This window comes from Rhinocladiella mackenziei (assembly GCF_000835555.1).
Source record: "Rhinocladiella mackenziei CBS 650.93 unplaced genomic scaffold supercont1.7, whole genome shotgun sequence".
NCBI classification, from domain to species: domain Eukaryota; kingdom Fungi; phylum Ascomycota; class Eurotiomycetes; order Chaetothyriales; family Herpotrichiellaceae; genus Rhinocladiella; species Rhinocladiella mackenziei.
The window spans coordinates 1,256,874-1,284,606 of NW_013550598.1; the positions used below are offsets into that span (position 1 = coordinate 1,256,874).

Here is a 27,733-nt window from a genome sequence, read left to right on the forward strand (position 1 = left end):
GAGGAAAAAAGGAGACCTCGATCGATGCGAGGTCCCAACATTCATACAAATCTCCCCATCAATGCTAAGAAGAGGGTGCTTTAATCTCGTGAGGCTCGAGTGCCGTCATTCGGAATCATATCACATCATTGCTCCGTGGCTCATACTATGTGTCGGTGTTGGTATCGTGTTTCGCCCTCTGCCTGCCTGTGGGCCAGTCAAGTCCCAGCCCCGTCCGTGAACGCCCACTTGCCTCCCGGTGTAGCCTAGCCTGAACTTTACCCGTCTTCCAGGCCTGTGTGTTTCTACCAGACCAAATTTACATGTTACCGTGTAATCAACTCCGGTAGCAAACTTCTGACGGCCGATGCCAAGTGTCGTCGTGATTCGGGTTGACTTATACCGTATCGTCGTCGTAAGCGAACCTCACATCTTTCAAGCCTCGACCATGGCCGCCACTTCGCCATCCACTCCAACCATCAGGCCCTCGCACACCCATGCTTTGGCAGAACTGCTCATCGCCCTGGGGTCGTTCGTTCTTGGTGTTCCCCGTCAGCATGCTCTGAATGCTCATGCATACGCTCTCCACGCTTTGCACGGGCGACCAGCCCGCCGTACCAAGAAGGTCGAGGCAGATGATCCCGTTGCTATATATGTGCGGATGAATTGGTATGGGACGGCCCGGGAAGGGAATCGATTGGCGCTGGGCTTGGGACTGGGATTGTGCGGGCTGAGAAATCGAGGATGGAGGTGAGGTGGGCGTGGAGGACGGCGGGACGTGAATGAAGACGACTTCTGGCGCTTCTGTTCGCAGATGAGAGGTCAGCAATGGTGAAATCTCGAGATCGAACGTATCATTTCGGTGTTAATGAGGGAGAAAAGACATACCGATCGGATAAGAATCCGAAAATATAAAACTTAGCCGGAAGACTTGATTCATGTATAGTGGGTTGGCGTCCAAAACTCTTATATCGACTTGCCATTCTCGAAAATCATCGGCCTTGACCAGTTCAATTCCGGGTGGGAAGCTTTGCTTTGCCTGATTGTCCATAGGTGTCAGAATCATTTCAATAAAGTTTTCAATGTTATTCCATCCACGTTCAACTGCTCACGCTGATGCAGGGTCAGGGTGAGAGGATGGTTCAGCGACCATGAGGCCTGAGGTGGTGGCAGCGCAATACCTTCTGCAGTTCCTATTGCGACGAAGTTTGATCAGTGAGGCTCTCGGAGATAGTTCAATTGGTCTCGATGCACATACCTTTCCTAATCTCTTCGCCGCAAACATGATGGCAGTCTCTCGTTCGGGCTTGAGAGGCACCACCTCGTACAGAGGGAAAGCTGGTCCACCAAATATAAAGGCGCCTGTTCGTTTGATAAGTTGGTCTAAGTCACGAAGAGCGAATGGCGGGGTCGTTTGCAGTTTCAAGAAGTTGCCGATACCAAGAGACAGGTCATGAGAGCCAGAAAAAAAGGTGAACGTTGGAAAATGACATACAACTGCAACGTGGTGGTTGATGCAGCCCGGGAAGATTTGAGGGGCCGCCGATGATGCCAAAATCACACGAATAAGGCTGCCCAATAGGCAACCATCTTGAGCAGCTACTTTTCATGTACGGCCACTTTGGAAAAGCGACACCTGGATATATTCATGAAACAAGTCACTAGATGTTGTGAATTCAATACCCTGCAAGCCTTGCACATGAAACCTCCGACGCGAATTTCGGCGCCGGCGCCAATACGAATACCACATCATGCAAAATATTGCCCACTCCTCTCTACAAATTTCCCCCAGAAGTCTCGGGTTCTCCATCGATTTCTAAATGCGACCCAGGGGCGACTATCCCATTAGCCCTATTCTTTCTTGGGTTCTTCTTTCTCCCCCGTGACACCCTCGGAGGGCGGTGGAGATGGCTGTGGGGGTTGGATGCCGTGGGTAATGGATGCTTGACGGCCAGCGGTCTCATCGGTGAACAGTGACCACTCGCCAATGGTCTCGTCGGAAAATTGATCCAAATCGAGACCAATCATCTCGATCTCATCCGTGACACGGAGATGGAGGCCAGGAATGTATTTCAGAATCATCAGGAGGATGACGGAGATGGTGAAAGACCAGCTAGCAATGGCTGCGATCTCGGCGAGTTGTTTGGCAATTTGGACGCCGTGGCCGTCGATGCCACCATGGACGATGGTAGCGCCGTCGAGAGCCGAGACCGAAGCCGAGGCGAAGATACCAGTGAGGAAAGCACCGCACGTGCCGCCAATACCGTGTAGCTTGAAGACCTCAAGGCCGTCGTCAATGTGGAGCCAGTCGTTGACATTCTCGAAGAGGTTGACAACGATGGCGGTGATAAAGCCAATGGCAGCTCCGCACCAAACCGACACATACCCAGCAGCGGGAGTGATTCCGACCAGGCCGGCAATGGCACCTTCGCAGGCACCGACAACAGAAAATTGGCGATGCTTGATGTAGTCCATCATCACCCAACCGGCTACACCAGTCGATGCCGCCATGTTGGTGTTCCAGACTGCCATCATGGCCCGGATACTGGCGTTCAAGGCGGAACCACCGTTGAAGCCAAACCAACCAAACCAGATGAGAACCGTGCCGAGGAAGACAATCGTGACGTTGTGAGGCTTGTAGACATGCTTCTCACCGTAGCGGCTCCTCTTGCCGAGGACAAGAGCATATGCCAAACCAGCCGTTCCGCTGGAAATGTGGACGGGGCCACCACCAGCAAAGTCAAGAGCACCAAATGTGAACAGCCAACCGTTGGCGTTCCAGGTCCAGTATGAAATCGGGCAATAGCACAAAGTGGCCCAGCAGAAGCCGAAGAGGATTGAGGGAAGGATACGACCACGCTCGAAGGAACCGCCGACAACGATCATGGTGGCACAGGCGCAGAACATGAGCTCGTAGAAGCAAAAGACGATGTCGGGAATGACAGCGGATCCCCAAGATGGCGCCGCCATCACCTAAGACCTGGTCAGCTTTGATTCCTCTACCACTCGATTTTGCGGTATACTGACATCAATCAGTCCGAAGTTGGTCAGATCACCAATGAAGGGACCGCCGTGTCGCGAGAAAGCGAGAGAAAATCCCCAAAAAGCCCATTGGAATGTGCAGACAGCCATGACGGTGAGAGATTGGAACACCATGGCAAGAGCCGACTTTCTTCGCGTCATACCACCGTACAGAAGGCCGATACCAGGGACAATCACGAAGACGAGACATCCCATGAGAACCTGGTAGACATACTCCCATTCGAGGCCAACATAGGGCGCATTGACGTCCATCTCCTGGGGATTTCCGCCATTAGGAATGCTATCGTTAAAGGTGGGCTATACACAAGTCAGTATTCGATCCGGCGTTTAGAGAGTATTCTGAGGGACGTACGACGACGGGTGCAGTAGCCATGGCTGCAAGGTCAGGCGAAGAGAGGGTTGATAGGAAGACCTTGGTGGGACCAGTTGGGTCAATTTCCTATATACCTTGTGCCTCGGAGCCGGTTAGAGCATGCCATGGCCAGAAGGCCAGGAAAGAGAAAAAAAAAAAAAAAAAAAAAATTAGGTCCCATGCCGGTTCCTACGCTAGATTTCCTCCGTGTGAGGTACCCGTGTCTTCCGTAACCTTGCGAAAATGGACTGGGACCTCGAAGCGCAGTATCGCGAAGATTTTCGGTTCTGGAACCTAGGTACGAGAGGCTTGCACCCTTGCCCCGAACGAGTCTTGACAACCGAGTTGATACTGCCTGACAGAGGTATCGGTCATCAGATTGGCAGAGATATGCAGCTGCAATAAGAACAAATAGGTTCGTGTATTGGCGGGGAGGTGTCCTCGTGCATTGTGGCCAGCCGATTAGCGAGCCTCGTTATCTATGGATCCCTGCCAAGGCTATGCCAAGGCACCAGTGTGGCTTGGATGGACTCAAGCCTTGCGCCTATCTTTGCTTGTTGGGCCAATTGCACGAACAAAAGCCGGCTTAAGCAGCTCCAGGTCCACCCAAAATAGGAGCTTCGTATCTTGCTTGACTTTGCTTCTTTCACTATGGAGCCCAGTCAGCTCTGTCAAGACCCCGAGAAGAGGTGGAGAAGGCGCCTGACCCCAGCCTAGGCAATTCTATCCCCAGCAAGACCAATGGTTTGGTAGTACCTTTTTGCATGCGACCAAAGTTTTCTTAGCGCCAGACACGTGTATACCCTTGCATATCTCTATATATTATTCGCTGGATGGATGAGGACCGGACAGGACTCTTTAATGGGTTCTGTCAAGAGATAGATATCACCCAACCAATAGGGTGAGACATGTAACTGGTGTGGGCGAAATTTTGATGTTCTAGGTCCCCGACGATCGGAACTACCAGCTAAGTCATGACTTGCTCCTTTGCGTCGACCCCGGGAACATCCGTGCTTATCTGAGAGAGATCAATGTTCGGCATCAAAATTCTTCCCACTCGTCAGTGGTTGACGCATAATCCAGGGCCGATTGGGATTCTCGCCCAGCCGTTCAGGGAACCCAACTATTCATGCACCTTGACGTCTCGTACAATTGATCCCGATCGGTCTCATCGCAAAAGCCTGGGTAATGACATCCGAAGAAAAGGGTTAGCAATTGATGACGTATTCAGAATCATGTTGCACCTCAGTTTCACGCTGGTAGATGGGCTTTTGGAGCAAAGGTCGCAGAATGGAACCTTGTCGGCTAGAGAGCATTGAGATTGAACGGACGATGATAGATCAAACACTATTGATTAGGAGCCCTACTACTTTTCGGCACAAACGACCAGTCTCCTCTCTCCCCTAATCGAGAACAGATGACGGCGCAGGCATAATGATTACTGACGGAATCAGAAGGCTCCCGCGCAGAGGCGAAAATACCGTCCAGGGTGTCGCGTTAGGATAGTAGAACGTGCCTACAGCCATGCCACAGACAAACTCACGATCAAGAAAACTTGCGCTCGTCGATCGTCCAGGGGAATCCTCAGTTCTTGAGAAAGTCATGTTTGTCTGGTTGGATTGCCGAAAGGTCGAGAGTGCCGTTTTGTCCACCATCTCTTCAGGTGCACAAAATACTGGTGTGTCTCTCTGGCTTCCTTCTCTTTCATGACACGTGCCTGAGCCTTGCGTATGGCCGAGAGAGATGGATTCTTTTGACCAACATGAAATGTCCTTGGTTAAAAGGGAGGATGACCGGATGGACAGATCACACATTCGGAGGATGGAAGAGGCCAGCAATAATGCTGAGAAACTTCTCCTCGCCATGAGACGCGAACACTGTCCCAGTCGATCGAGTTTTTCGTCAATATCGTGGAGGCGAAGAGCCATGAGCGGCGATGTTTTGGTTGCCGCGTCTCAAAAGGGCTTAGCGCGAAGTTATGTTGACAATCACGTTGTGGACGACGGTTTGTCAACCATCTTCATCGACAGCTGCCACTTCGAATCACTTTTCCATATTCCCATCTTCCATCTCCAACTTTTCGAGAGTATCTTTCATCATCCATATCGGACCTTGAATCCAGGAGCTGTCAACCGGGCAGATACTCAATCTAGGTGAGACAAACTCCTCTTCACCACTCGAGGCTAAGACCTGGAACTCGCCGAGGTCTTGTCTTCTAATTATACCCTTCCTATAGATTCATCTTGTTACCCGCCCTGGCAGTCTCATAGAAGCTCGGTCATCGCAATGATCATGTCGAATGTTTCTGGCAGCAGCCAATATCTGCCCAACCCGCTCATTGACGGCGTTCTGAGATTGACCTGCAAATCTTGCCATGACAACAATGATCCCAGAGTGGCAATGACACGCCTTCACCTGTCAGCTGAAATGATTGGCTACGTCGCTTGCTTCTCTCGATCCCATTGTCGCTGAGGTTCTAGAGGAGAGAGAGTCTGACACAGACCTCATACTGAACCTCGTCCCAAATTGGTGATCCCTCAATGACGACCAAACGGTTTCCCAAGATGTAGAGCTGAAGCTCGACCTCTTCCATTTTGACATTGGCTCATCTACCAGAATGCCTTGATCACCACGCACAAATTCCCTTTGACATTCTCATCTTCCCCACGGACTATCCCCTGCGCCCATCCCCCTATCCTGCGTAGACGATCTATTGATTCTAATTGAAAAGCCTTGATCTCCCCAATCTACTTTATCGATTGTTTCGATCAACAAATCTCAAAAAGAGTCAACAACAACAGCAACATTGATCACTCACCGGCTTTGAGAGTGTACTCCACCCAACCTGATTTCAGCAAAACAAAGCCTGACTCGCTTTTGTGAGACTGCCATGGACCAATCAGAGCGATCTGGTTTCTCATTATTTCCAATGCCGCCGACACCTCCAGCAAACAGCTCACGAGCAAGGATGGTGTTGCTGGAACAACAACGAAGGGACAACAATGATTCACCCACCCTCGGCTCGAAACACAGGATATCTGATGCGCCACAGCTCCGTCCAACACCGTTGAAGCTGCGGAAAAAGAAGTTTGTTGCATCCAATCGACCACCGACAACGCTCTCCCCAATCTTCGGCCCCGACCCGGTCCCAAACATAGTTCAAGAAAAAGAAGATGACACCTTGCCGCCGCAGCCCGCCACTGGGCCTACTCCGGAGAAATCAGTGCCGTTTCCGGCAGCATCGTTATCCCTGCCATCGGTGTCACCATCACCAGAGCCTGTCTCTCCATTTACCCACTTTCCCGACGTTGAGGATCAAGACTCCAACAAGGCGACCAGTGAATGCTCGTCGCCGGTCAAAAGTACCTGCTCCCGGACAAGCCAGTGGTTAGATGGAGATGGCAAGATCGACCGCAAAAAGCTCTCCATGTATCTTAGCGGCGTTCTTGACCCTTCATTCGAAATCATCGGAGAGTCTCTGAATCAATCTTTACTTCCGCCGGACTATCCTAAAAGCCCACTTCGAGAGCACGATGGCGCCCGTGGAAATAAGTCGTGGCGATTCTCCCACGTATTCAATGACACACGGCACTCTTACCGACCGGCCTCGGCCCACGTTGACACTCCTCCAATTCCCAAGACCTACTGCCGTTGTCCCGCAGGGGTGGTCATTTGCCAATGCTACTCATCCCAGGAATTCGAACACTTTCGGCGAGGCCAAGATCACAAAGCCAATCCTAGTGTTAGCTCCACGACATGCTTTCTTTCTGTCCCCCGGGCACGTTTCCGTTCGACGCTAGGCGATCTTGAAGAGGCGGATACACCCTCATCTCCACCAGCGTTGATGTATGACTCTGATGAAAGCGAGGAATTTGACTGGTCACTCCCCAACTCGCCCACATTTGATGAACGACGGCTTCAGTACCAGCAAACTCCAACACCACTTCCTCGACAGTCCAGTATGTGGAGACCGCCCGTTCCATCATTTTCTTTGCCATTCTCCAATGGCAAACAAATCAGGCCCCGGTTTTACCAGGATAGAAATTCTGCGTTGCCGGGGGAAGAGCAGACATCGCCCTCATCCACCATTCCCACGCTGGCGAGTATCTCAACTGTTTCGACCTTCACCTTCGACTTCGGTGGGCAGGATGATGAGACCGAATATGATCCCTTTGATGACATCAGTCAACCGGGTGAGATCAAGACTTGGGAACCCATTCGAAAGGCAAAGCCAACGTTAGTGCACTGTCGAGGCCCGTCGCCCCAGTCTATCAAATACGGATATGACAATCGGTCCAAGACACCAAGTGGGGGAGCGTATTCATCCACTCAAGACGGCAGGTATGGTACAATCTACGTATAATACAGCTTCTCTCCTTTAATCCGGCAATTCATCACGGTCGGCCGGTTCTTCACTTGAATCCGTGGTTCGGAATTTGTTCTATCATAAAGGGTCTCATATATATGTAGAGGTTGGAGTTGGGAATTTGGCGACCCAGGGGCCTGATCTCATTTCCATTCAAGAATGTGACTGACTACCTTCTTTCTGATCCGATGAACCCTTGACGTTCTTCGGTTCGATAAATCCCGTGCTACATAGCATTAGCTCAGCAATTTTCTTCCCGCGAATTGGAACCGTCTCATACATTGGTGTCCACGACTCTTCGTACACAACTCTGTCAGCCTCTGCCCTGTCGACAAGACGTTGGAGGAATGGTGGAAGACTTTGCTTTGAAGACGACTTCCTCCTTGTTGCGTTTTGTTCAGTTTCGTGAGAAGTCATAAGTATATTGGTTGATCTGGTGTTATACTGTGATTGGAAATTGTTCAGTGATGATTTCCAACAAGTTTCAGGCGGCAACGCCGCAACTGATATAAGGCTACAAGCAGCCATGATCAGGAGATGAGACGTCCCTTCAATCCACGGCGAAAACTCGGTGCCTTGCTTGGCAGAGAGCTTCTCATACCCTAGACGCAGCCAGTCACAGCCCATGGACAGAAATCTGCTCACGGAATTTCGAAGTAATTCGACGACCACATCGATATATAACTGGTCCAGCATACAGGAGCACAGATCCCTTTCTATGCGTGCGTGATTATCTCGCATATCAAGCCATTGGCTTGGCTTCACCATATTCCTGACCAATCGCATCTGGTCAATATGGACAACGCCCAAAAGAGCTCTGACTGGCCCGCTCGGTCTATCGTTCTCTGTGATGATCTTCTCAAGCAAGTCGGAATTTGCAATGGAGATGCCCACGGATGTGTCTTGCTACAAATTGAGCCATATCCAAAGAAGTTCCTACACCATTTCATTTGGATCGGTCACATCCGACCTGGATATGAGAGCAGATGAAGGAGAGGGCATTGGCCGTGACGTTAAGTAGGTCGCCTCTTTTCCTTCCTTGAGAGAGTTTCTCTCCAAGCAATCTCTTTTTGTGTTCCACGACGGTGAAGGCCTTGCTCGCAAGGAGTAGATGCCTGCTCAAACTCGGGGATCTATCTCAGGATGTTGCCTAATTCAGGCGACAAAAGCCTACAACTCAAGAACATGATCGGTCATGCTATATCTGGACAACGAGACCGATCCAGGTTACTCGAATCCCCGGGCTTCGCCACTTCTTATGCCAGATGCATTACAGAGGACTCGCGGGAGAAGTACAACATTTCGGAGTAACTCTGCGGGGTGTCAGTGCAGGCTGGCTCCATACATCTGGACGAGTCGAGAAATCGATTCGGGGCCTGGTTTGTCAACCGATGGGCTTCTCTGCCCCCAGCATACCAGGCCTCGGTTCAACGCTCAAAGATTCGGCAGAGCACTGCAGAATGCCGAGAAAGCTTCTGACACCCACGACAAAATCGATCCAGAGTCGTGGAGATATACCGAAACGCTACTGATCCAATCACGGTACCGAATCTTACCGAATCAGAGTCAGCCGAGAGGTATCCAACTGTCACAACAAAGTGTTTCCGGACCTTCGATCACCAGAAATGACTTCTACAAGACATGTTGTATTGTTGGCATTAAACACCAAGTAAATGCCCTTCTCTTTGTTTTGTTCTACTTTGCCTACACCAGACTACCCGAACTCAAGCCCCTTCCTCGCTCATTTCCAAAGGCATTTACCACAATGGCAAGCGAGAAATACTCGCCGTCGTTCGCAGACCGCATCGCCTTCGACAACGCTTCTCGCGGCCTTGTGGCAAAGCTCGAACCCTGCCTCATCAAGGCACCAAACGGCCGCGTGGTCTGGGACAACGATGCCTATGATTTTCTCAACGCGGAATGCCCGACCACCGCAGAGCCGAAGCTCTGGCGACAAGGGCAATTGCTTTCTATCCAAGGCCTCTTCAAGGTCGTCGACGGGATCTATCAAATTCGGGGCTTTGATCTCTCCAACATGACAATCGTCGAGGGCCGGTCAGGCGTCATTGTCATCGACCCTCTGATCTCCGTGGAATGCGCTGCGGCCGCATTGGCATTCTATCGAAAACACCGTGGCCCTCGCGAAGTCACAGGCTTAATCTACTCGCACTCTCACGCAGACCATTTTGGCGGCGCGGCAGGAGTTCTCACCGGACCTTCAACCGCGAAGATCCCCATCCTTGCCCCGGAAGGCTTCATGGAGGAAGTCACCAGTGAGAACATATTCGCAGGGCCGATTATGCGCAAACGAGCAACCCTCATGTATGGAACTAATCTCCCGGTATGTCCGAGGGGACAGATCGGCTGTGGACTGGCCATGGCGACATCACGGGGAGCTAATTCCCTAATCCCACCCAATGTCCTGGTCAAAGCTACGGGAGAAGAGCACATCATTGACGGGGTCAAAATCGCGTTCCAAATCGTGCCCGAGACCGAAGCGCCGGCTGAAGTCAACTTCTATTTCCCGCAGCACCGAGCTCTGTGCATCGCCGAGTGCGCCACCCACGGCATGCACAACATCACGACCCTGCGTGGTGCCTTGGTTCGCGACGCCAAAAAGTGGTCCCGATATCTAGACGAGACAGTCGTTCTCTTTGGCGAGATCTCCGACGTCCTCTTCGCAGGCCATGCCTGGCCGACGTGGGGTACAAGGGAAATCATCCAACTGGTCTCCGAGCAGAGAGATCTGTACGCTTACATGCACGACCAAACGATCCGGATGATGAACGATGGGATGTCCGGGATCGAAATCGCAGAGACTCTCCAGTTACCTCCGTCCCTGCAACAGGCATGGCATGCTCAGGGTTTCTACGGCTCCCTCAGCCACAATGTCAAGGGCATCTATCAACGATACATGACCTGGTTTGACGGCAACGCCGCGCATCTATGGCAATACCCACCCCGTGAAGAAGGACAACGTTATGTTGCTTGCATGGGCGGCATGGACGAAGTCCTTCGAAAGGCTGACGATTTCGTCCAAAAAGGCGACACGCGCTTCGCCGTCACCCTGCTCGGCCACGCCGTCGCCGCGGAACCATCGCACACGAAAGCAAAGCACGCACTCGCCTCCGCCTTTGAGGCTTTGGGTTTTGGAGCCGAAAACGCAACCTGGCGCAACTTTTATTTGTCCGCGGCCCAAGAACTGCGTGTTGGCAAGAGAAACGAACGCGCACTCAGTGCTATGAACGCCATCAATCCAGGCCTCTCTGTCGAACTGTGGCTGGCAGGTTTATCGGTGAAGATCGACGGCCCGCGCGCCGCGAGGGAGAATTTCACCATCCACCTGCACATCACGGATAAACAGGAGAAATGGGCTTTGATCATGAGCAATGGTGCGCTGACGTATCGACCGCTGCGGACGAATGCAGCGGACAATACTATGGGCCTGAGCCTCACGTTGACGAAGGAAGAGCTTCGTAAGGTTTTGTCAGGAAACTTTAGTGTTGCCGACTCCAAGGCAAAGGGGGACATGACGCTGATCAGGCGGTTATTGTCATTGGCGTCGAATGCGGAGGGACCAAGGACTTCTCTTTAAGCTGTGTGTTGGTATATACCTATTGCTCAATCTGCAAAGGAAAAATAAAAGGGGGGGGGTGATGGGAGGGAGGCGAGCCCTCAGAGGGGAAAACTGCTGAAAACGTGAATCAAAGTCCACCGTTCACTCAATTCCAGACTCCCTCGCTGGATGGGAATCGAGGATTTAATGTAATCGGTCCAAGGCTGACGAGTATTAACGGATTCAACCATACAGCCAGATCTCCACACATCACTAGACCAGAACGCAGTCATCTGTATAGATAGGATATAGTATTCGTTAGACTCTCTGGTGCTCTCAAGGTCGCTTGGACTGGGGATCCTTTGTCCAAAATCGACTGGTCCGCACACCTTCGTTACTTCAACCGTCGCTCTTAGGCGCAATTCCCACAGCCTCATAAGCGTCTCTGTACAATGGACATCGGGTATCTAGTTTTCCAGCGGTAGTCATCGTCTTCAGGACGCCATTGCTCCCTAATGCTGCCACGCCAGGTACACTCTCCCACCCCGGCCCTCCCTGCGGATTCTTCGCAAAAGTCGCCCAGACGTTCTGCATATACTGACTCAACGCTCTTTCATCTTCTGTGGCATTCGTGCGTGAATAAGTGCCAAAGACAATCGAGATCTCACTGCTGTGGAAGACGCCCGCGTCAGGGAGTCCAGTAAGGTTGACGTTCGGGAAGGTCGCGTTGTAATAGTACCGCCAGGTGGAAAAACCAGCAGTACGGCTGTCGTTGGTCAATATACCCACAGGACACTGGAATGTGAAGTCGGTGACGATCTCTACGACCTGTTCGGCCGATGAGGCAGGGTAGGCTGCTAGGATGGCGTTGTTGAGCTTAGGTTGGTTTGGGAATAACGATTCAACATATGCGGAGGCATTGGTCTGTCCGACCACGAACAGCGAAGCCTCGTCGGCATTCGTGCCCGCTAATATCGGTACGGGGGCAATCGATTGATTCAGTCGAGCGTCTTCGGGGTAGCGTAGAGTCGTCGCATTGTCTGTGACCGGGCGGAATGGGAGTGCCAAATGCTCGATGGTGTATTTCAGAGTGGAGGCTGTTTGGTTTCGTAGGCAGGTCAGATTCGAATGTGGGTGAGTAGTTGTGCAGTTTAATGCAGCAGCTAAGGCCAGCCAACCCGTTGGTGCGTTGGTCGTATTCACGTAGGATGTCGCTTGGCCCGACTCTATGATAGCCGCGCGGAATGGTGGGTTTTCAGGGTAGGTTGTGACGAGAACGTCAACACTGAAGATAAGATAATCAGGACGGGTCGTGTAGCCAGGAGGGACGTCATCAATACCTTCCACCTCCAGCGCTTTCACCGAAGATAGTCACCTTCTTTGGGTCGCCGCCGAATGCTGCAATATTTCTCTGAATCCAATTAAGAGCAAATCCTGATGTCTGATCAGATATGTTGTTCTGCAAATCATCTCTTTGTTGCCAAGCAGTCTGTGTGATAGGTATAGGGCTTGGTAGACGGCAAGCTACCGAATTGCGCTGAAAGATTCCTTGGGACAATTTATTTCACGATTATAGGGCTCGGGTTTGGATCTCCGCGTCTGGCCTTCTTCTTGGGTGACAAAATATGCGATTGAACTTACTTTGGTCGAGAAATCCTAAGTTTCGTTTCGTCAGGGGTAGTTCTGGGGAGTTCGGGAACCCAAAGACTGTCCGATTAAGAATCAGCTCGCACCAAAATGAAAACGGATTCTCACCATTCGTACGGTAATTCAACGATACAACAATAACATCTTGATTCGCGGCGAACGACGTACCATCGTACGCAGGGAGGGAATTTGCCCCTATTCGCAGGCTGCCACCCTAAAATCAAGTATTAACGGTACTTCTCCTAGTCCCTTTGTCCGAAGCCGTACATAAATCCAAGCCATGACAGTCTTATTCCTTCCCGGCGTTCCAGGGACGTAGACATTCAAGTTTAGACAATCCTCGCTCTCTCCGGCTGGCGGAGGAGGCGTATTGAACCATGCGATCGATCTGTTCCGCGCAACCTCAGGATAATTAAATTGTTGAATACATGCGGGACCGTACTTGGTGGCATGAAGAGGCGATTTCCATGGCGTCGGCTTGACGGCTGGAGCAAAGCGAGTGGGAGAAGCTGCAAATGGAATTCCTAGATATTTGTTCACCGTAGCAGAAGATCCTGCAGGTGATGTTGCAACGCCGACCACGACTCCAGAATCAATAGTGACTGCAGGAGCAGCCGAGCTCGTAGGAGCCGCATCACCGCAGGTGAAGAGTAGAGTGACGATGAAGAAGAGGTGCAGCAGTAGTGGATCCATGGTTACCCAGGACAGAGTGCCAGAGACTGCCGACGGCCATGCCAAAATATGCTGGCCGATCTCATGGTTTTATTTTTCCAGACTTACCGTTGAAAAGACGTGCGGTACTCATCCCGACGTCACCCCCATTGCTCAGGGTATAACTATTTTGACACTATTCATAGGAGATCGCCCGGATGCGGAGTGCACCGCGAAGGACGGCAGTTGCGGTGACTATCGAACACAAAGAGCTTTCTAGCTTGAGGTACCGGATACGCATCTAGCTGCTAGACCTGGGAAGATTTATCGGGCATTGACCGGGGAGATGGAATCTGATTCGTGCAGAGGCAACGAAATGCGGAGGAGGGAACCTGGATGATTGCGAGCACAGCATCGAGCTTTGAACTTGGGTTAGGATTGAAGCTGGTCCCGAGGTTCGGTGGAGGCGGGAGGGGGAGTCGCCCAAATAGACGAAAGGAGCATGTTTTTCGGCGGTGCGAGGTGAATCAGCCTCGGCCATTACGTTATGTCCTCGACTGAGTTTTGGATCTCTGGCATCCGGGATTTGTGAAAGGAGATTTCTTGCAATCTTGAAAGCCTTTGTTTTCCTGCGGTCAAAATCTTTCTTCAGACCTGCAGTTATCATTCGTTAAAGCGGCATCAGAGTGACCATTCCTGATTTAGACTGGTTTGATTCCAGTCGTTAAGGCAGCGACGTGGCTGACATGCAGAAGGTGGAAGCCTCGTCGCCACCAAAGGCGAACACCCCGCTATTTGTTTCACCACAAGTAATGAAACGCTTCTTGGGGAAAAGGTAAGAATGGGGACAAAACAGCCCTCTGTCTTTAAAGTAGAAACCTCTCCGATTGAACTTGGTGACCCACCACAACTGCAGAACACAAAGACATGGACCATCTTTATGAACTCGTTCCTGACGAAAGTCAAACCGAATCCAAACTCCCTCAGGTTCAAATTCCGTTCCTATGCCAGTATGAATACGACAGCGATTGCGAGTTTTCGGATTATCCCAGCCGCGCCGGATTCGACAAGGACCGATTCCTCAGACTTGATTTCAGTGAGAGATCGCCAGCGGAGACCGCCGCTTTTCTGCAAACATGGCTGTATTTTGGTCTTCTGAGTCGCGTCCTGCGTATTCCGATATCGATGGAGGATTTCGTAAATCGAGACCACCGATCACCCACGGTGACCACACGGACGAGTCTGCCACTCTACCTGGAAAGGTGGTCGAAGAGAGCAAAGCCGAAACTTGTGGACCAGATGGAGGCGGACATAGAAGAGGCCAGATCATACGTGCATTGTATGCTGAAAGCTGGCGAGTCTTGCCCTTTGCCTCAAGAAGTCGTCCTTTCCATTATGATCCTCGGGCCCACCCTGAGTTCAGCAATTGATTTGAAGATTGAGAGATTTCCTCCCAAAAACCACACAACCATCGACGATTGGGGAATATCACCTCTTGTCAAGGATCGACTTCTGCGGCAGGGATGGTGTATCAATGACATACAGCGACTGTGCAGTACGATCAGCGTACCAACCGCTCTATTTGCCTCTTCCATCCCAAGAAGGGAGGTGATCCCGAACGAACAGCATGGATCCTGCCTTCCCCATGCCTGCGTGGCCAGGAACATTGATGAAGCTACCTATAAGACCCAACATGTGGACCCGAATTGTCCATGCAGCCCAGTCATGGCACCCCTTGACCAAGTCAAGGATGTACTCCAAAATGGCGACATTCCTGTCATTATTATCAAACCGGGCGCTGACAGCTCAACCCTTGAATTGGAAGCGTCTTCAGATCGCAAGGCACGTTACGTTGCAATCTCCCATGTGTGGGCAGATGGCCTGGGATGCACTGAAAATTCCTTACCACAATGTCAGCTCCTTCGTTTGCACAGTCTCTGCGAGGAATTGTCTTCAGGATCCACCAGAGTCTTTTCATCTTTCAAGAATCTTTTGCGAAAGTCTGAACAGCCGCTGGGTTTGTGGATCGACACTCTTTGCGTGCCAAGGGAGAAACTGTTTCGTCGCTTGGCGATAGCTCGAATGAGTGCTACCTACGCGCGAGCAAATAAAGTGGCTATATTGGATTCTGAACTCCTCTCGTTCTCGAAAGGTCTTCCCGAAAGAGAGATATTGCTTCGAATGGTCGGCAGTGGCTGGATGCGACGAGTCTGGACAATGCAAGAAGGTGCCCTAGGCTCAAAGGATCTACACATAAAACTGGTGGACGGAGTTGTGAGATTCTCAGACGCAATAGAGGCCCTCCGCAAATCTGCCAAAACTCGCAGCCTTGCCACATCCTTGGTCGACAGAGATGCCACTATCTTCTTTGAAGAGTTCGATCAATTGCGAAAAGCCCACTCCAAAAGCCACTGGCAAGACGGGGAGAGAGTTCCAGCTATCGCAGCGTCTCTGCGAATCTTGAATGACCGGTCGACAACAAAAGAGGGCGATGCATATATTTGTCTCGCTGGGATGATGGCCCTGGAGAGCGACATAATCAGGGACCTCGATGCAGCACCAGTCGAAGAACGGACAAGAAAGCTGCTCGCCAATGTTCGGCTATGGCCGAAAGCTATCATCTTCTCCCCGGGCGTTAAGCTCCAAGAAGAAGGATATCGCTGGGCCTGCACCTCGTTCTGGCGATCAAAATTTGCATTTCGAGAATTCAATGAAACCGGTGAAATTCGTGAAGGCTTGGGGCTCCGGGTCGAATTTCAAGGTTTTGAGCTGGACCCTTTTGATTTGCCCAATGACCACTTTCTGTTCCAATCGGTCCACACCAAGATTTGGTACAAGGCCACCTACGATCCATCCTCCCGGCCATTCCCTGAATTGACGTCAACAGCACAACCACACAAGTTCGGCATCATCTGCCCGCAACGCGAAGTCGTCCGTCACGGCCCAGGCGGTACTCAAGTGCCTGCAGCACTGGTGTCCATTCCGGCGAGAAAGTGGAGTCTGAAAGAACAGTTCACAGAAGATGCCGGGGCAATCCATTGCGTCTACCTGTCACAAATCATGCTCTCGACGCCTACAGAAGCCGATTTTCAACACAATACACCTCGCGGTAGTGCCAGGAGACCCAATAACACCAACGAACCTCGTGGCATGAGTATAGTGTACACACCGCAAATTTGGTACATCAAATAGACGGGAATGTATCGGGGCAGCGACCCTTGGCAGCGACCTTCGTACCACAGCGACCTGCTAAACACCAATTGAGCCTAGTTGTGCGAGAGTTGCCCGGAGGATGGCGAGGTACCTCAAATCCCTAGGAAAATGGGGGGTTTTCAGGTACCTTTCCATCCACTTTGCCTCCCTCGCATAGTTGGCCCTTTTTGGTGTTCTTTTTAAACAGTGTCATTAAGGCCTTTCGACAGAGCTATTTGCACTCGACTTTAGAAGCCTTTTCACACTCGATTTTGGTGTTGTTGTGTATCAGGAGCTCTCTGTCGCCTATTTAGTCTGTCTAAAGTCCCCCTTCCCCCTCTTGCCTCCTGACCTCGCTGTTGACCACCTTCAGAGCCTTCCTGATGCTCTGTGAGCCTCTTGTGAATCTTGTATGAGTCCTTGCTCCTTTGCCTCTTTGTATCTCGCCGTGTGGTTGCGCCTTCTCTTTCCTCTACCTCCTCCTAGTGCTGGAGGTGCCGTAGACGCTGGTAGATCGAAGATCTCGTCGTTGACTGTCGGAGAGGCCTCAGGGGTAGGAGATCGACGTGGTCGTGGTCTGTCTGGAGTGCGAATTGGTAAACGTCGTGAGAGAGGAGTAATCTGAGGCGGAGGTGTTGTCGGTCTTGCTGTCTCTGTCACTGTTATGCTGGCTCGGGGAGTAGACGTCAATTGAGCTTGTTGTCGTCGCTCGTCAGCGCGTTCATCTTGACGTCTTTGACGCTTTTCCTGGCGCTCTTGACGTTCTAGAATCTCGTTCGCTGTTAAGCCCCGTGCTTCACGAGGTCCGTGAGAGGCCTTTTGAACGATTCGTCGTCTTACAACAGGGTCAGGTTGGCCGATGGGTATTTGCTGCAATTCAAGGTGTTGTTGACCGATCATTGAAAGATTCCTAAAGACTTGCCTGTGGAATTCGCGAATTTGTCGCTCTCCACGAGCTATTTGAACATCGTAACGATGGCGCTCCTCAGGATTTAGCTGATTTCTGATTTCAGCGAGTAGTAGAGCCTGTTGAGCGTCTTGGTTCGACCTCAGATCTTCTTGAGGCGCCTCAGAAGGGTAGAATGGCTTCCAATTACGCTCCGTGATTTCCGGTCCTGACAGCCACCAACGAGGGTGTAGAAGAGTTTTCGGTAGAGGTAAATTTTCGAGAAAGGCCCGGAGTAGATAATGTTTGCAGGCAATACCGAACTGGTAGAGAATCGGGCACTCGCAAATCTCGCTCAATTGCTCTCCCCTCATCATGAATTGATTAAGTTCCGTCCATTCCTTCTCAAGTAAGGCGAGTGCCTCATTCGAGACCTTCATTCGCAGGGCTTTGAAGACGTCAGACTGAGCTAGACGAGGGTAGTGACGATGAGAGAGCGCCTCATCGTCCTGAAGATCCTTGAGGACTGATTTGACCTTCATCGTAAGCCGTTTAGCCGCATCTTCGAGGCTTAATTGGCCATTTGTGATCTCCCTCATAACACCATGATATGACTCGACTCTTTGACTTGCTCTGGCACCGAGATTTGCGTAGAGGCGTGTGTAAAAGTGGGCAACTTTACGCTCCTTTGGCAGCCACTCCTCGTTGATGTATTGCCTGAATTCTCTCCCTCCTTTTGCGCAGACAGTTTCGCGATTGGCGTTCAGATCTGCCTCAGTTTCGGCCTGAAGGTAAGAGTAACAGAGGCTTCGAAGCCCTTGAATCTCTGTGCCCTGATCGTCGAAGTGGCTATCAATCTCGTCTTTCTTGATTCCAAGTTTTCGCGCCTTCACAATCATTGCCTCAACCGCGTGCCAGGTGCAAAATTGCTGTTTTGCATCGGGAAAAGCCTCAGGGATTGACGCTGCTAAACCACCTGCTTGATCGCCTAAAATGACTTCGGGAGGTGCGATTTGAGGCTGCCCCGGGGCCTGGAGACAGAAAGAGATAAAACTGTGCCAGAAGAATAGGTAGGAGTCCTTGTCTTCGCTTCGACACCAGGAAAAGGCGATTGGAAAGGTTTTTCTTGAATTTAGCTGACCGACGGCGATGAGTAGAGGAAGCCTGAACGAATTCGTATTGAAGGTGCCGTCTATCACGACAAGAAAGCCTCCAACAAAACGACGCGCGAGCGCCAACAGCGAGGGATGAGTAAACCAGACTTGAATCAACTTTCTACTTACGACTTCATTCTTTTCATTTAATCCTTCCTCGACACGAGTGCTGTATACGAATCCCTCGTCTTCCAGCGCTGCCAAAAGCCCAGCAATTGTCCTCGAATCCTCTTGGTTTGGCTTCCACTTCCTTACAAGGTTGTAATACTGTCTTGACGTCAAATTCAGGCCAAACTCAGACGACGACTCGAGCACTCTTCGCGATGCAGAGTATGGAATGATTGCAATACGATGAGATGTTGCGGCGGCTCGAATTTCTTGAAAATCAGATAAGTCATTCATGAAACGCGGATAGACAGCGAGAGGATTTTCAGTCAATTCATGGCCTTCATGTTCAAGCGACATGACGGTTAACACCCATCCCTTCTCGCTGCCGCGATCAATTGACTTAAAGCTGACTCTACAACGCCAGTTGCACCCTGTTTGTCGAACCGCAGTCCTCTCTCGCTTCCTCCTAGATATGATTTCGCCCTCTTCACCGACAGCGACGTGATCCTCGAGCCCTCGAAAGTTTCGAGTTTTCTCTCCGTGGTGAATGCATTTGAAGACTGAGGCAGGCACTTTAGCATTTCCTCCACCGTTACGGACGACATCAAAGCCGGTGACGAGTGCAAAGGCCTTTAGACGTCTCTCAGCCTCAGGAAGAGACCCAAACACCTCGCCAGTAACAGGAGTCTGAAGCCAAGAGACAGGGAAAGAGTTGACAAGGCTCTCAAGAGGCCCACGAAGGTGTTGAGAGCATCCTGAAGGCGCTCGCCAGACGTCGCCGACAAAGGAAGTGGCCATTGGGGTAATAGCAACAAGAGGGGTTCGAAAAGGCTTTGCAACACCAAGAAAGTCTATACAATTGCAGAGGGGCCGATAACAAGCACTCAAATCGTGACTTGATGCGAGCACTTCAATTTTGATGTTTTGGTACCTCGATTTGTGCGCTTTTACTAGGGATTTTAGGTACCTTTACATCATTGGTTGCCTCTTTCCATCAACTACGCCAAATCGAGCTTAATCAGGTCGCTGTGGTACGAAGGTCGCTGCCAAGGGTCGCTGCCCCGATACATTCCCAAATAGACAATATCATTGTTCGTGCTTGCTTGTGCTTACTAATGCCATCCCCTCTAAGTCCATGAACACTCTGGGTTCTTCCTGTCCACTCTCCACGACAGGCAACAAACTTGATCTGTTCTCGAGCTCTGTGGAAAACACGGATGGCAAATGCACTTCAAAGGCCAAATACAAAGTCCCCCGGTGGCTTACACTCTGCGTATCCCTGCTGGAACTCTAAGTGCCCTACCGGTGAAGAGAAAGGGAAATCTTGTGTAATTGCATCTGGACAACATGGAGACTGGGCCGCCAAGTGTCTACAGAATCTCCTGCCACATGAGGGGGAGTGGCCATGGGTAGAATACTATTCTTCAAGGTAATTTGCCGACAAGTCATTGCCTAATATACTCGTCGATTGCTGTTGCTATTCTTTGATCTGCTGTTTGTGGAAGACACCTGCATCAACACACAAAAGAGAACTCGTCAGCGTAGAATTACCGTACCAAGTTTCAAAATCTCATTTCCTTTTCCCTTATCTGATCTCCCTTCCTCTTCAATTCTAATTGGAAGCTGAAGACTGGAAATTGAACTGGAAGCATACCAGGAACCTCAGGCATCCAATCATCTCGCAAACTGCAAAAGAACTCTCCCTTCGGCGGCAACTCTGTTGGATGATCCAAGGTCCCGTAGAAGACGTATATGAAGTCTCCTGCATTGGCCTATTATCACATATCACAAATAAGGATTGGTGTCAATGTGACAGCCAGACGAAAAGAAAGAGTCATATCATGACGCAGCGCTAATAAGGAGAACTGGCCGTATAACGAGACAGGTACTCACGCCATATTCCAGAATCCCACTTCCACACTCTTTACAAAATTCGCGATGCAACACGACTCCACTCCCATTATCTGCCTCGTGGACTTTCAGCGCATCCTGGCCCGCCTTGATCGTGAATGCTGACCTGGTGATCTTGGTCGTGATACCGAATGATCCACCTGTGAATTTCTACCCCACCAACATAAGTGTGTGCATGCCTTGCTACGCTCAACGGAAAGGTGTACAGGCATAAAGGTTAACGATGACGTACCTTACAGTTGCCACAATGACATAAACTGGTCCTGGCGGCATCTTTATCCTCGAGGTTGATCTGATATCTCACACGACGGCAGTAACATCCACCAGGAAATATCATTTTCATCAATTTTTGGTTTTCCCAAAAGGCAAATTTGGATATGGATCTGTTTCTTTAAATTTTGTTCCGAGACGACGATGAGTATTAAAGGGACCAAGAACGGGATGACTGCCCACTTCCCTTCTTATAGTGGATGGCAAGGCATACAGTCGCAAGTCCCTTCTCGAGACCTCTGGAGGGTAAGTATCACATTGGCAGAATTCAGTACTGCACAAGTACTAGTATGAATTTTGGTAGCAACGTCATATTCCTCCTCTTCCATTTGAGAAGCTCGCTACTATCTCCTGATCGGGAAATTAATTCTCTACTACGATTGGCCAGAAGTATAGGACGGGCAGATGATAGATCCGATTGGATTGCCACGACTCAGCATGGTGTTTTTAAATGGCATTACACATTGATAATCGATGGATTGGTTGCATTTGATTGCATCTCGCTTTCACTTCGTCTATCGGGTCGAACCAACCCCTCCCCTATAAATGCTGCCTGGTTTGGATGTTGCTGGTATGTTTGATTCGACGGTACCGTTGTTCAGGAGCGGAAATTGGACTTCCAAAGAATCTGGCCCCCCGTAACGAGCTCAGGGCCCATTGTAGAGTGTCCTTTTGGTTGTCCACGCATCATTCCGGCACCTCATCTCGTAGCCATACATCTCTGTAGACCATGGGTCGAGAACGTTGATTGCCGCTTCATTTCGACGATTGTCACAGAGGCATGCGTGGCGGCGGTTCGGAAGAGAGCCTGTCCAGGCCACATTCATCATATTTTACATTTCCTTCTTGCGATCCTCATAACTTGAATTTCTCCAAATACTCCGTAGCAGCTCTAAGCCCCTCGTCGACCTTGGATTGATCTGTGCCGGTACCAATGGCGACGGGGGCTTTCCCACCAGCCTTGCCACCCACGAACTTTGACACGGTAGATGACCAATCCGCAGATGTGATACCGGCTTTCGTGCCGTCCTGTGATTCGGATGTCAGTATACCTAAGCCCCTCCTTTCAATCCTAGAAATGGACATCAACTTACCTGACTCACATAGCATCCATGGAAGACCTTGCCGTCAGGATCCTTGTCATCCGCCACAACAACATACACACTCTTTTCCTTCATCTTGCTCTGGACGTGTTTCACCACCTCCGGTATGATCTTTGCATTCCCACTAATCGGTAATCTTAACGCCACACCCCGAGCTTTCTCATTCTTCTGAAAATAGTCTGCTATCGTATCAATCGCCTTCTTCGTTTCCTCTTTCTGCATTTTCTTCTGCAGGTCCAGCATTTCTTTGCTGATTTTGGCGAATCGATCTCGGAATTCTGACTTCTTCACCGCCGATATTGACAGATTGTTCAATTCGAGTTGAATGGTTTTGGCTTCTTGCTCCTTGGATGCGCTGAACGGCATTTCCTCCAGTTTGTCGAGTTTCCCAGAAAATTCTTCCGCCACACGTTGGACTTCATGCGCATCTTCGCCAGTCACGGCGATGATTCGTCGAATTCCTTTGGCAATACCACTCTCCTCGAGGATGATGAGGTCTTTGATGTCGCCGGTGCTCTTGACGTGAGTACCGCCACAGAATTCGATGCTGACCGTTCTCCATCTCTCATCTCGGACATTCTTCAGAATATCATCGACTTCCACGCCAACAGAAACGACCCGGACCGGATCCGGATATGTTTCTCCGAAAACAGCTCGGACACCGGTAATTTCCCGTGCCACAACCAAAGGCACGTCTTTTGCGTACACCGGGCAATTTTGTCGGATGTACTCCGTTGAAATATCTTCAATCTTCTGCAAATCGGTGTCGGAGATGCCGGATTTATGACTGAAGTCAAATCTTAATTTCTCCTGCGCGACCAGAGAGCCCTTCTGGTCGACGCCGTCACCAAGAACCTCCCGTAGCGCAAAGTTGAGGATGTGCGTGCCAGTATGGTTATTCCTTATGGGCCATCTTCTCAGCTCATCATATTCACAAATTGCCTTGTCTCCCAATGAGAAGTGACCGTACTTCATATAGCCCGTGTGCAGAACATATCCCGCGTAAAGTTGGACATTCTCCACATCAAGTTCGGCTTGTCCATCAATGACAATTCGACCGGTATCGTATTCTTGACCACCTTGTTCGGCATAGAAACATGTCTTGTCGAGAATAATTCCAATCTGATCACCTTCCGGGATATTCTGTGTATCAGGATGGAACTTCTTTGCATGGTAGATGGCCTGAATCGTGCCGGTAATGTTTTCTCGGCCGTACTTACCACTGTCGTCGGTCTTGGTGACACCGGGCATCTTCTCCAATTCACCCAGGTCGTGAACATCAAGCTTGAGCAGACCGCTGGTCGCTTTCTTCTCGCCTTTGCTGGCTTCTCTCGCCTGTAACTTCGCAGTCTCGAATTCATTGTCGTCAATGGAAAGTTTTCTCTCTTCAGCCATCAGCCTTGTCAGATCAACAGGGAACCCGAACGTGTCATATAATCTCCAAACATCGGCTCCATGTAACCTCTTCAATCCTTGAGCTTGACTCTTCTGGGCATAAACCTCGAATTGTCGCTCTCCCCGATCCAAGGTTTTGGCGAAAGACAATTCTTCCTCATCGAGAATCTCTTTGACTTCCTCCTCCTTGGCAACAATCTCCTTAAACATACCGCCCATTTGCTCCACCAGAGTGGGTACAATCTGGGAGAAGAAACCTCCGATCTCCACATTGAAATATTTTCTTGCGTATCGAGCACCTCGTCTCAATACTCTTCGAACAACATATCCCCTTCCCTCATTGTTGGGAATACCACCATCACTGATAGCAAAGGTCAATGTCCTGACATGATCTGCCACAACTCTGTAAGCGGTATCAAGGCCGTCTATGTCTTCGTCGCCAAATTTCCCCGAGTACGGTCTTGCACCGGTGATTGCCTGGATCCGCGCAAATATCGGCGTGAAGACATCGGTATCGTAGTTCGACATCTTATTTTGTAAGACACTGACGAGTCGTTCAAATCCCATACCGGTGTCGACATGTTTGTTGGGTAGTGGTCGCAACCTCTTGTCCGGCTCCCGATTGTACTGGATAAACACGTTATTCCAGATTTCCAACACGTTGGGATCATCCTGATTGACCAGGCTCGCTGCATTTCGACCACCAATTCGATCATAGTGAATCTCCGAACAAGGACCGCATGGACCCTGATCACCCATCTCCCAGAAATTATCCTTCATGTTTCCAGGCAGGATATGATCTTCCGCCACACCGACACTCTTCCAGATCTCCTTTGCCTCGAGGTCCGGTTCTAACCCTCCTGCTTCATTACCTTCAAAGTATGTGACATACAGTCTGTCCGGTTCCAGTCCGAACACCTTCGTCAACAATTCCCAAGAGTAAGTAATGGCCTCCTTTTTGAAGTAGTCTCCGAACGACCAATTGCCTAACATCTCGAAGAACGTATGGTGGTAACTGTCCTTGCCCACATCGTCGAGATCATTATGCTTGCCACCGGCACGTATGCATTTTTGGGAATTGACCACTCGCTGGTATTGGCCTTCTTTGCTTGTAGGATCCACAGTACCGAGAAAAATGGGCTTGAATTGATTCATACCGGCATTTGTGAAGAGTAATGTGGGATCAGAGAGGGGAACCACGGGGGAAGACTTTACTACGTCACCAGGCAGGGTTAATTCGTTTGCTCAAAGGTATAGGCGACAGATTGTGCGCAAAGCCGGAACTTACCAAAAGTATGTCCTCGCTCTTCAAAGAACTTCAAGAAAGTATCTCGAACCAAAGACGCACTCCACACAGGAGTCGCGCCAGAAGATGTCGACGCCATTCTCATGCTCATGTGCCGCTGGAGCACAGTCGATGAAGGCAACGAAATTGGGGAGAACCAGCCGGAATTCCGCCTCCAGGAATTCGTGGTACCAAATTCGTCCTGCGGCTGCAGCAATAGTCTTGAACTCGTAGAATAACACTTGGTAGAAAGGGGCGAGAAAAGACGAGGAAATTGTTTGTCGAAATGGTGAGTCAAGGCCGAAATTTTGAATCGAGGGGCTGGCGCAGTGCCAGGGAGGGCCGCAGTGAGGCGGACTGCAGAGGAGCAGCGCGCAGCTCTTTTCCGCATTCAACCTCAAACTCCAGGCTTCGTCCTGTTTCTCGTACCTTCCAGGCAGAGTAAGACCCTTCTTATCTCCCAGCCCTTCTATGTCCTTTCAATTGAGGGTTGACGCGATCGGTGTCCTCTGCAAAACAATGTCAAGTGACGACCCCGACCGAGAAGCAAGCGGTGTCCGTCGCTGCAAGGAGAAATAAAAAAAAGTAGGAGAAAAAGGCCCAGATTTGGAGAAGGCTTTTCCCCTGGACCCCTACCAGTTTCTTCCTCACCTAAAAAAATGCTTCCTTTTTCAACTCCACCTCATTTCAGTCTCACACGACCAATGGCACCGTATGCCACAGCAACAGCGCCAGAATGGCTACCCGCGAATCAACACCGCAGCAATTTATTTGGAAAGCGGAAAGCTGACGACGAACTCGAGTCGCAATCCAACATATCCTCATACTTTAAGAAACTCCGTCTGAACCATGCGATTCCACACCCCGCCGTACCGTCATCTCAGCCTGCGTCTCCGTCTCCGTCTACGAACGTGGCATTTCGGCCTCACATCGCCAACACGGATGCACGACCTGCGTTGTCTGTGCATTCCGACCGCCATGAACCTCCCTCACCCCATAAAGTGCCCTCTATGGCAGGCTCGGACTTCATGACTGTGGACGACACCCCGCATCGAATCATCATCAACAATCTCGACGCTGAAATCGCCCAGATCGAAGCCGAAGAAGTGGCCGCTTCCTCTACCGTCTTCCTCCCGGATATAGACAAGAAAGTGTCCACAATTCCGTACCAGTTACTGCAAGATGGCGAACAGGCATCCGTGCCCGAAAACCTCAACACCGCATTAGTTTTATACAAAGACCCAAGTAGCATCAGCGTCCCCGAAGAAGAGGATGTGGTAAGGAAAACGATAATAGCAGCCCGTGCGCGGGCCAGGGAGAAACAAGCTGAAGAGCAAAGAGAACGAGAAAGACAGGAAGCTCTGCGCAGGGAAATGAGTCGCGAGGATGGCGTTGAACTGAGTGATGCAATGACTGATCATTCATCTCACGGAGACGACGACCTAGACCCCATGGAAATTGAATAAAGGAGCTTTGATGCCAGCACTAGTATGGTCATTTTGGGAGAGTCATACTATTCTTGTCGTGTGCCATAGATACCCCATTTGCAATCTGCGTATTTTGATTCCGCCAATGCCTCGGGAGAATGGGCCCTCAAGGCCGACATTCACCTTTTCCTCCTCGAACGCCAAACCCGCTTTTGTGTGCTCAGCATTCATGGAATCGACGACCCCCCCCGAGTACTGCAAAACTCTGTCGTCGTACCGGTGTGTTTAAGACCGATTTTTTGCCCAACTTCATCTCCCATAACTCGGACCACCAGTGGCCGCAGGGGGCGGCGCAGCAAGCCCAGCAGTATTCGACGGGGGTGGACCCGAAGGCGGAGCATAATTCTGATCGGGATCGACCTTGTTCGGGCCTTGAGACGTGTAGGCCGGTACGTAATCGGGCTCGCCATAGGCTGCACGGGGGACACAGGTTAAAAATCCATTTTCCCGCTCAAACTGAAAATGGAGACTTACCAGGAGGAGGCGGCCCATAGCTTCCCATCGGATATGCTTGGCCATGGCCATACGGCGTCTGTGCATGTCTATAGAAGGAAAATTGGTTCGCGTACTGGGGATATTGCTGTGTAAATGCCATGCGTTGTCGTCGGGGTATGAGCCACTGGAGGGAGTTCGATTGCGTTAGTTACTGATATATTTCCAACGTGCCTGGCTTTCCTGTCCCAAGTATATACATACCCTATGATACGCCAGAGGAGGAAGGCCCTTCTGCATTCGTCGTTTGGCGTGAACATATCCTCCGACAAAGTAGAGAAGAGCTGCCAACAAGATCGCAGCAATTACAGCCCATTTGATGGCGTAGGCAGTCTATGGACACCCACACAACACGGTCAGTTATTCATTCGGTTCATTTCCAGCTCGCGAATAACGTCGAGAGGAGACACATACAGGACTATACCACCAGTAGCCATCATACAAGTCGTCGGTGTCGTCTTCGGTGGTTGTTTGTCGTCGGAAGATTCTTAACGCATCCATTGTTCTCCTGTCAATTCTACTTACACTGTGTCCAAGCCAGGATATTCTCAACGTGGGTCAAGGAATGAGAATGGAAGAAAGTAGAGAGGAGAAACGTAGGTCGGCACTTTCGGCTCCTATTAACAAGACTCGTGTTGATCTGCACGGGTTAAGGTTATTGCGTTGATGACTTGAGTTGGTTCGGCAGAGTGGTGAGTGTGGATTGAGAAAGAGAGGAACTTAGAAAGAGAGTCTACCATGAATTCGTGGACTGTCTCGAGTGTGTTAGTTGTCCTCCTCGACTGCATCCAAAGTCGGGTGGAGGTGACGGGGCTTTCGTCTGCAAGCCACCAAAGTTTTTTTTGGCCAGAGGGCGC

The 27,733-nt window shown here is 50.5% G+C and overlaps 9 protein-coding genes across 9 annotated transcripts; 4 read left to right on the forward strand and 5 right to left on the reverse strand.

The window, feature by feature from the left end:
• Positions 1-376: 376 nt before the first annotated feature.
• Z518_09268 (uncharacterized protein) lies at positions 377-1,045 on the reverse strand (the record flags this gene model as incomplete). Its single annotated transcript, XM_013413224.1, has 2 exons — positions 377-783; positions 868-1,045. 2 exons carry the CDS (start codon positions 1,043-1,045, stop codon positions 377-379), a joined length of 585 nt encoding a protein of 194 aa, XP_013268678.1.
• A 785-nt stretch (positions 1,046-1,830) lies between these two features.
• On the reverse strand, positions 1,831-3,394 carry Z518_09269 (uncharacterized protein; the record flags this gene model as incomplete). The annotated part of the gene is made up of 3 exons (XM_013413225.1): positions 1,831-2,952; positions 3,007-3,318; positions 3,374-3,394. The coding sequence occupies 3 exons, from the start codon at positions 3,392-3,394 to the stop codon at positions 1,831-1,833; spliced, it is 1,455 nt and encodes a 484-aa protein (XP_013268679.1).
• A 2,908-nt stretch (positions 3,395-6,302) lies between these two features.
• Z518_09270 (uncharacterized protein) lies at positions 6,303-7,736 on the forward strand (the record flags this gene model as incomplete). The annotated part of the gene is made up of 1 exon (XM_013413226.1): positions 6,303-7,736. One exon carries the CDS (start codon positions 6,303-6,305, stop codon positions 7,734-7,736), a length of 1,434 nt encoding a protein of 477 aa, XP_013268680.1.
• Positions 7,737-9,504: 1,768 nt separating this feature from the next.
• Z518_09271 (uncharacterized protein) lies at positions 9,505-11,334 on the forward strand (the record flags this gene model as incomplete). Its single annotated transcript, XM_013413227.1, has 1 exon — positions 9,505-11,334. The coding sequence occupies one exon, from the start codon at positions 9,505-9,507 to the stop codon at positions 11,332-11,334; it is 1,830 nt and encodes a 609-aa protein (XP_013268681.1).
• A 360-nt stretch (positions 11,335-11,694) lies between these two features.
• Z518_09272 (uncharacterized protein) lies at positions 11,695-13,635 on the reverse strand (the record flags this gene model as incomplete). The annotated part of the gene is made up of 5 exons (XM_013413228.1): positions 11,695-12,580; positions 12,636-12,729; positions 12,937-13,002; positions 13,051-13,156; positions 13,210-13,635. 5 exons carry the CDS (start codon positions 13,633-13,635, stop codon positions 11,695-11,697), a joined length of 1,578 nt encoding a protein of 525 aa, XP_013268682.1.
• Positions 13,636-14,520: 885 nt separating this feature from the next.
• Z518_09273 (uncharacterized protein) lies at positions 14,521-16,785 on the forward strand (the record flags this gene model as incomplete). Its single annotated transcript, XM_013413229.1, has 1 exon — positions 14,521-16,785. The coding sequence occupies one exon, from the start codon at positions 14,521-14,523 to the stop codon at positions 16,783-16,785; it is 2,265 nt and encodes a 754-aa protein (XP_013268683.1).
• Positions 16,786-21,969: 5,184 nt separating this feature from the next.
• Positions 21,970-24,997, reverse strand: Z518_09274 (alanine-tRNA ligase; the record flags this gene model as incomplete). Its single annotated transcript, XM_013413230.1, has 3 exons — positions 21,970-22,143; positions 22,209-24,826; positions 24,901-24,997. 3 exons carry the CDS (start codon positions 24,995-24,997, stop codon positions 21,970-21,972), a joined length of 2,889 nt encoding a protein of 962 aa, XP_013268684.1.
• A 604-nt stretch (positions 24,998-25,601) lies between these two features.
• Z518_09275 (uncharacterized protein) lies at positions 25,602-26,363 on the forward strand (the record flags this gene model as incomplete). Its single annotated transcript, XM_013413231.1, has 1 exon — positions 25,602-26,363. One exon carries the CDS (start codon positions 25,602-25,604, stop codon positions 26,361-26,363), a length of 762 nt encoding a protein of 253 aa, XP_013268685.1.
• Positions 26,364-26,633: 270 nt separating this feature from the next.
• Positions 26,634-27,377, reverse strand: Z518_09276 (uncharacterized protein; the record flags this gene model as incomplete). Its single annotated transcript, XM_013413232.1, has 4 exons — positions 26,634-26,797; positions 26,859-27,003; positions 27,081-27,209; positions 27,291-27,377. 4 exons carry the CDS (start codon positions 27,375-27,377, stop codon positions 26,634-26,636), a joined length of 525 nt encoding a protein of 174 aa, XP_013268686.1.
• Between the last annotated feature and the right edge of the window lie 356 nt (positions 27,378-27,733).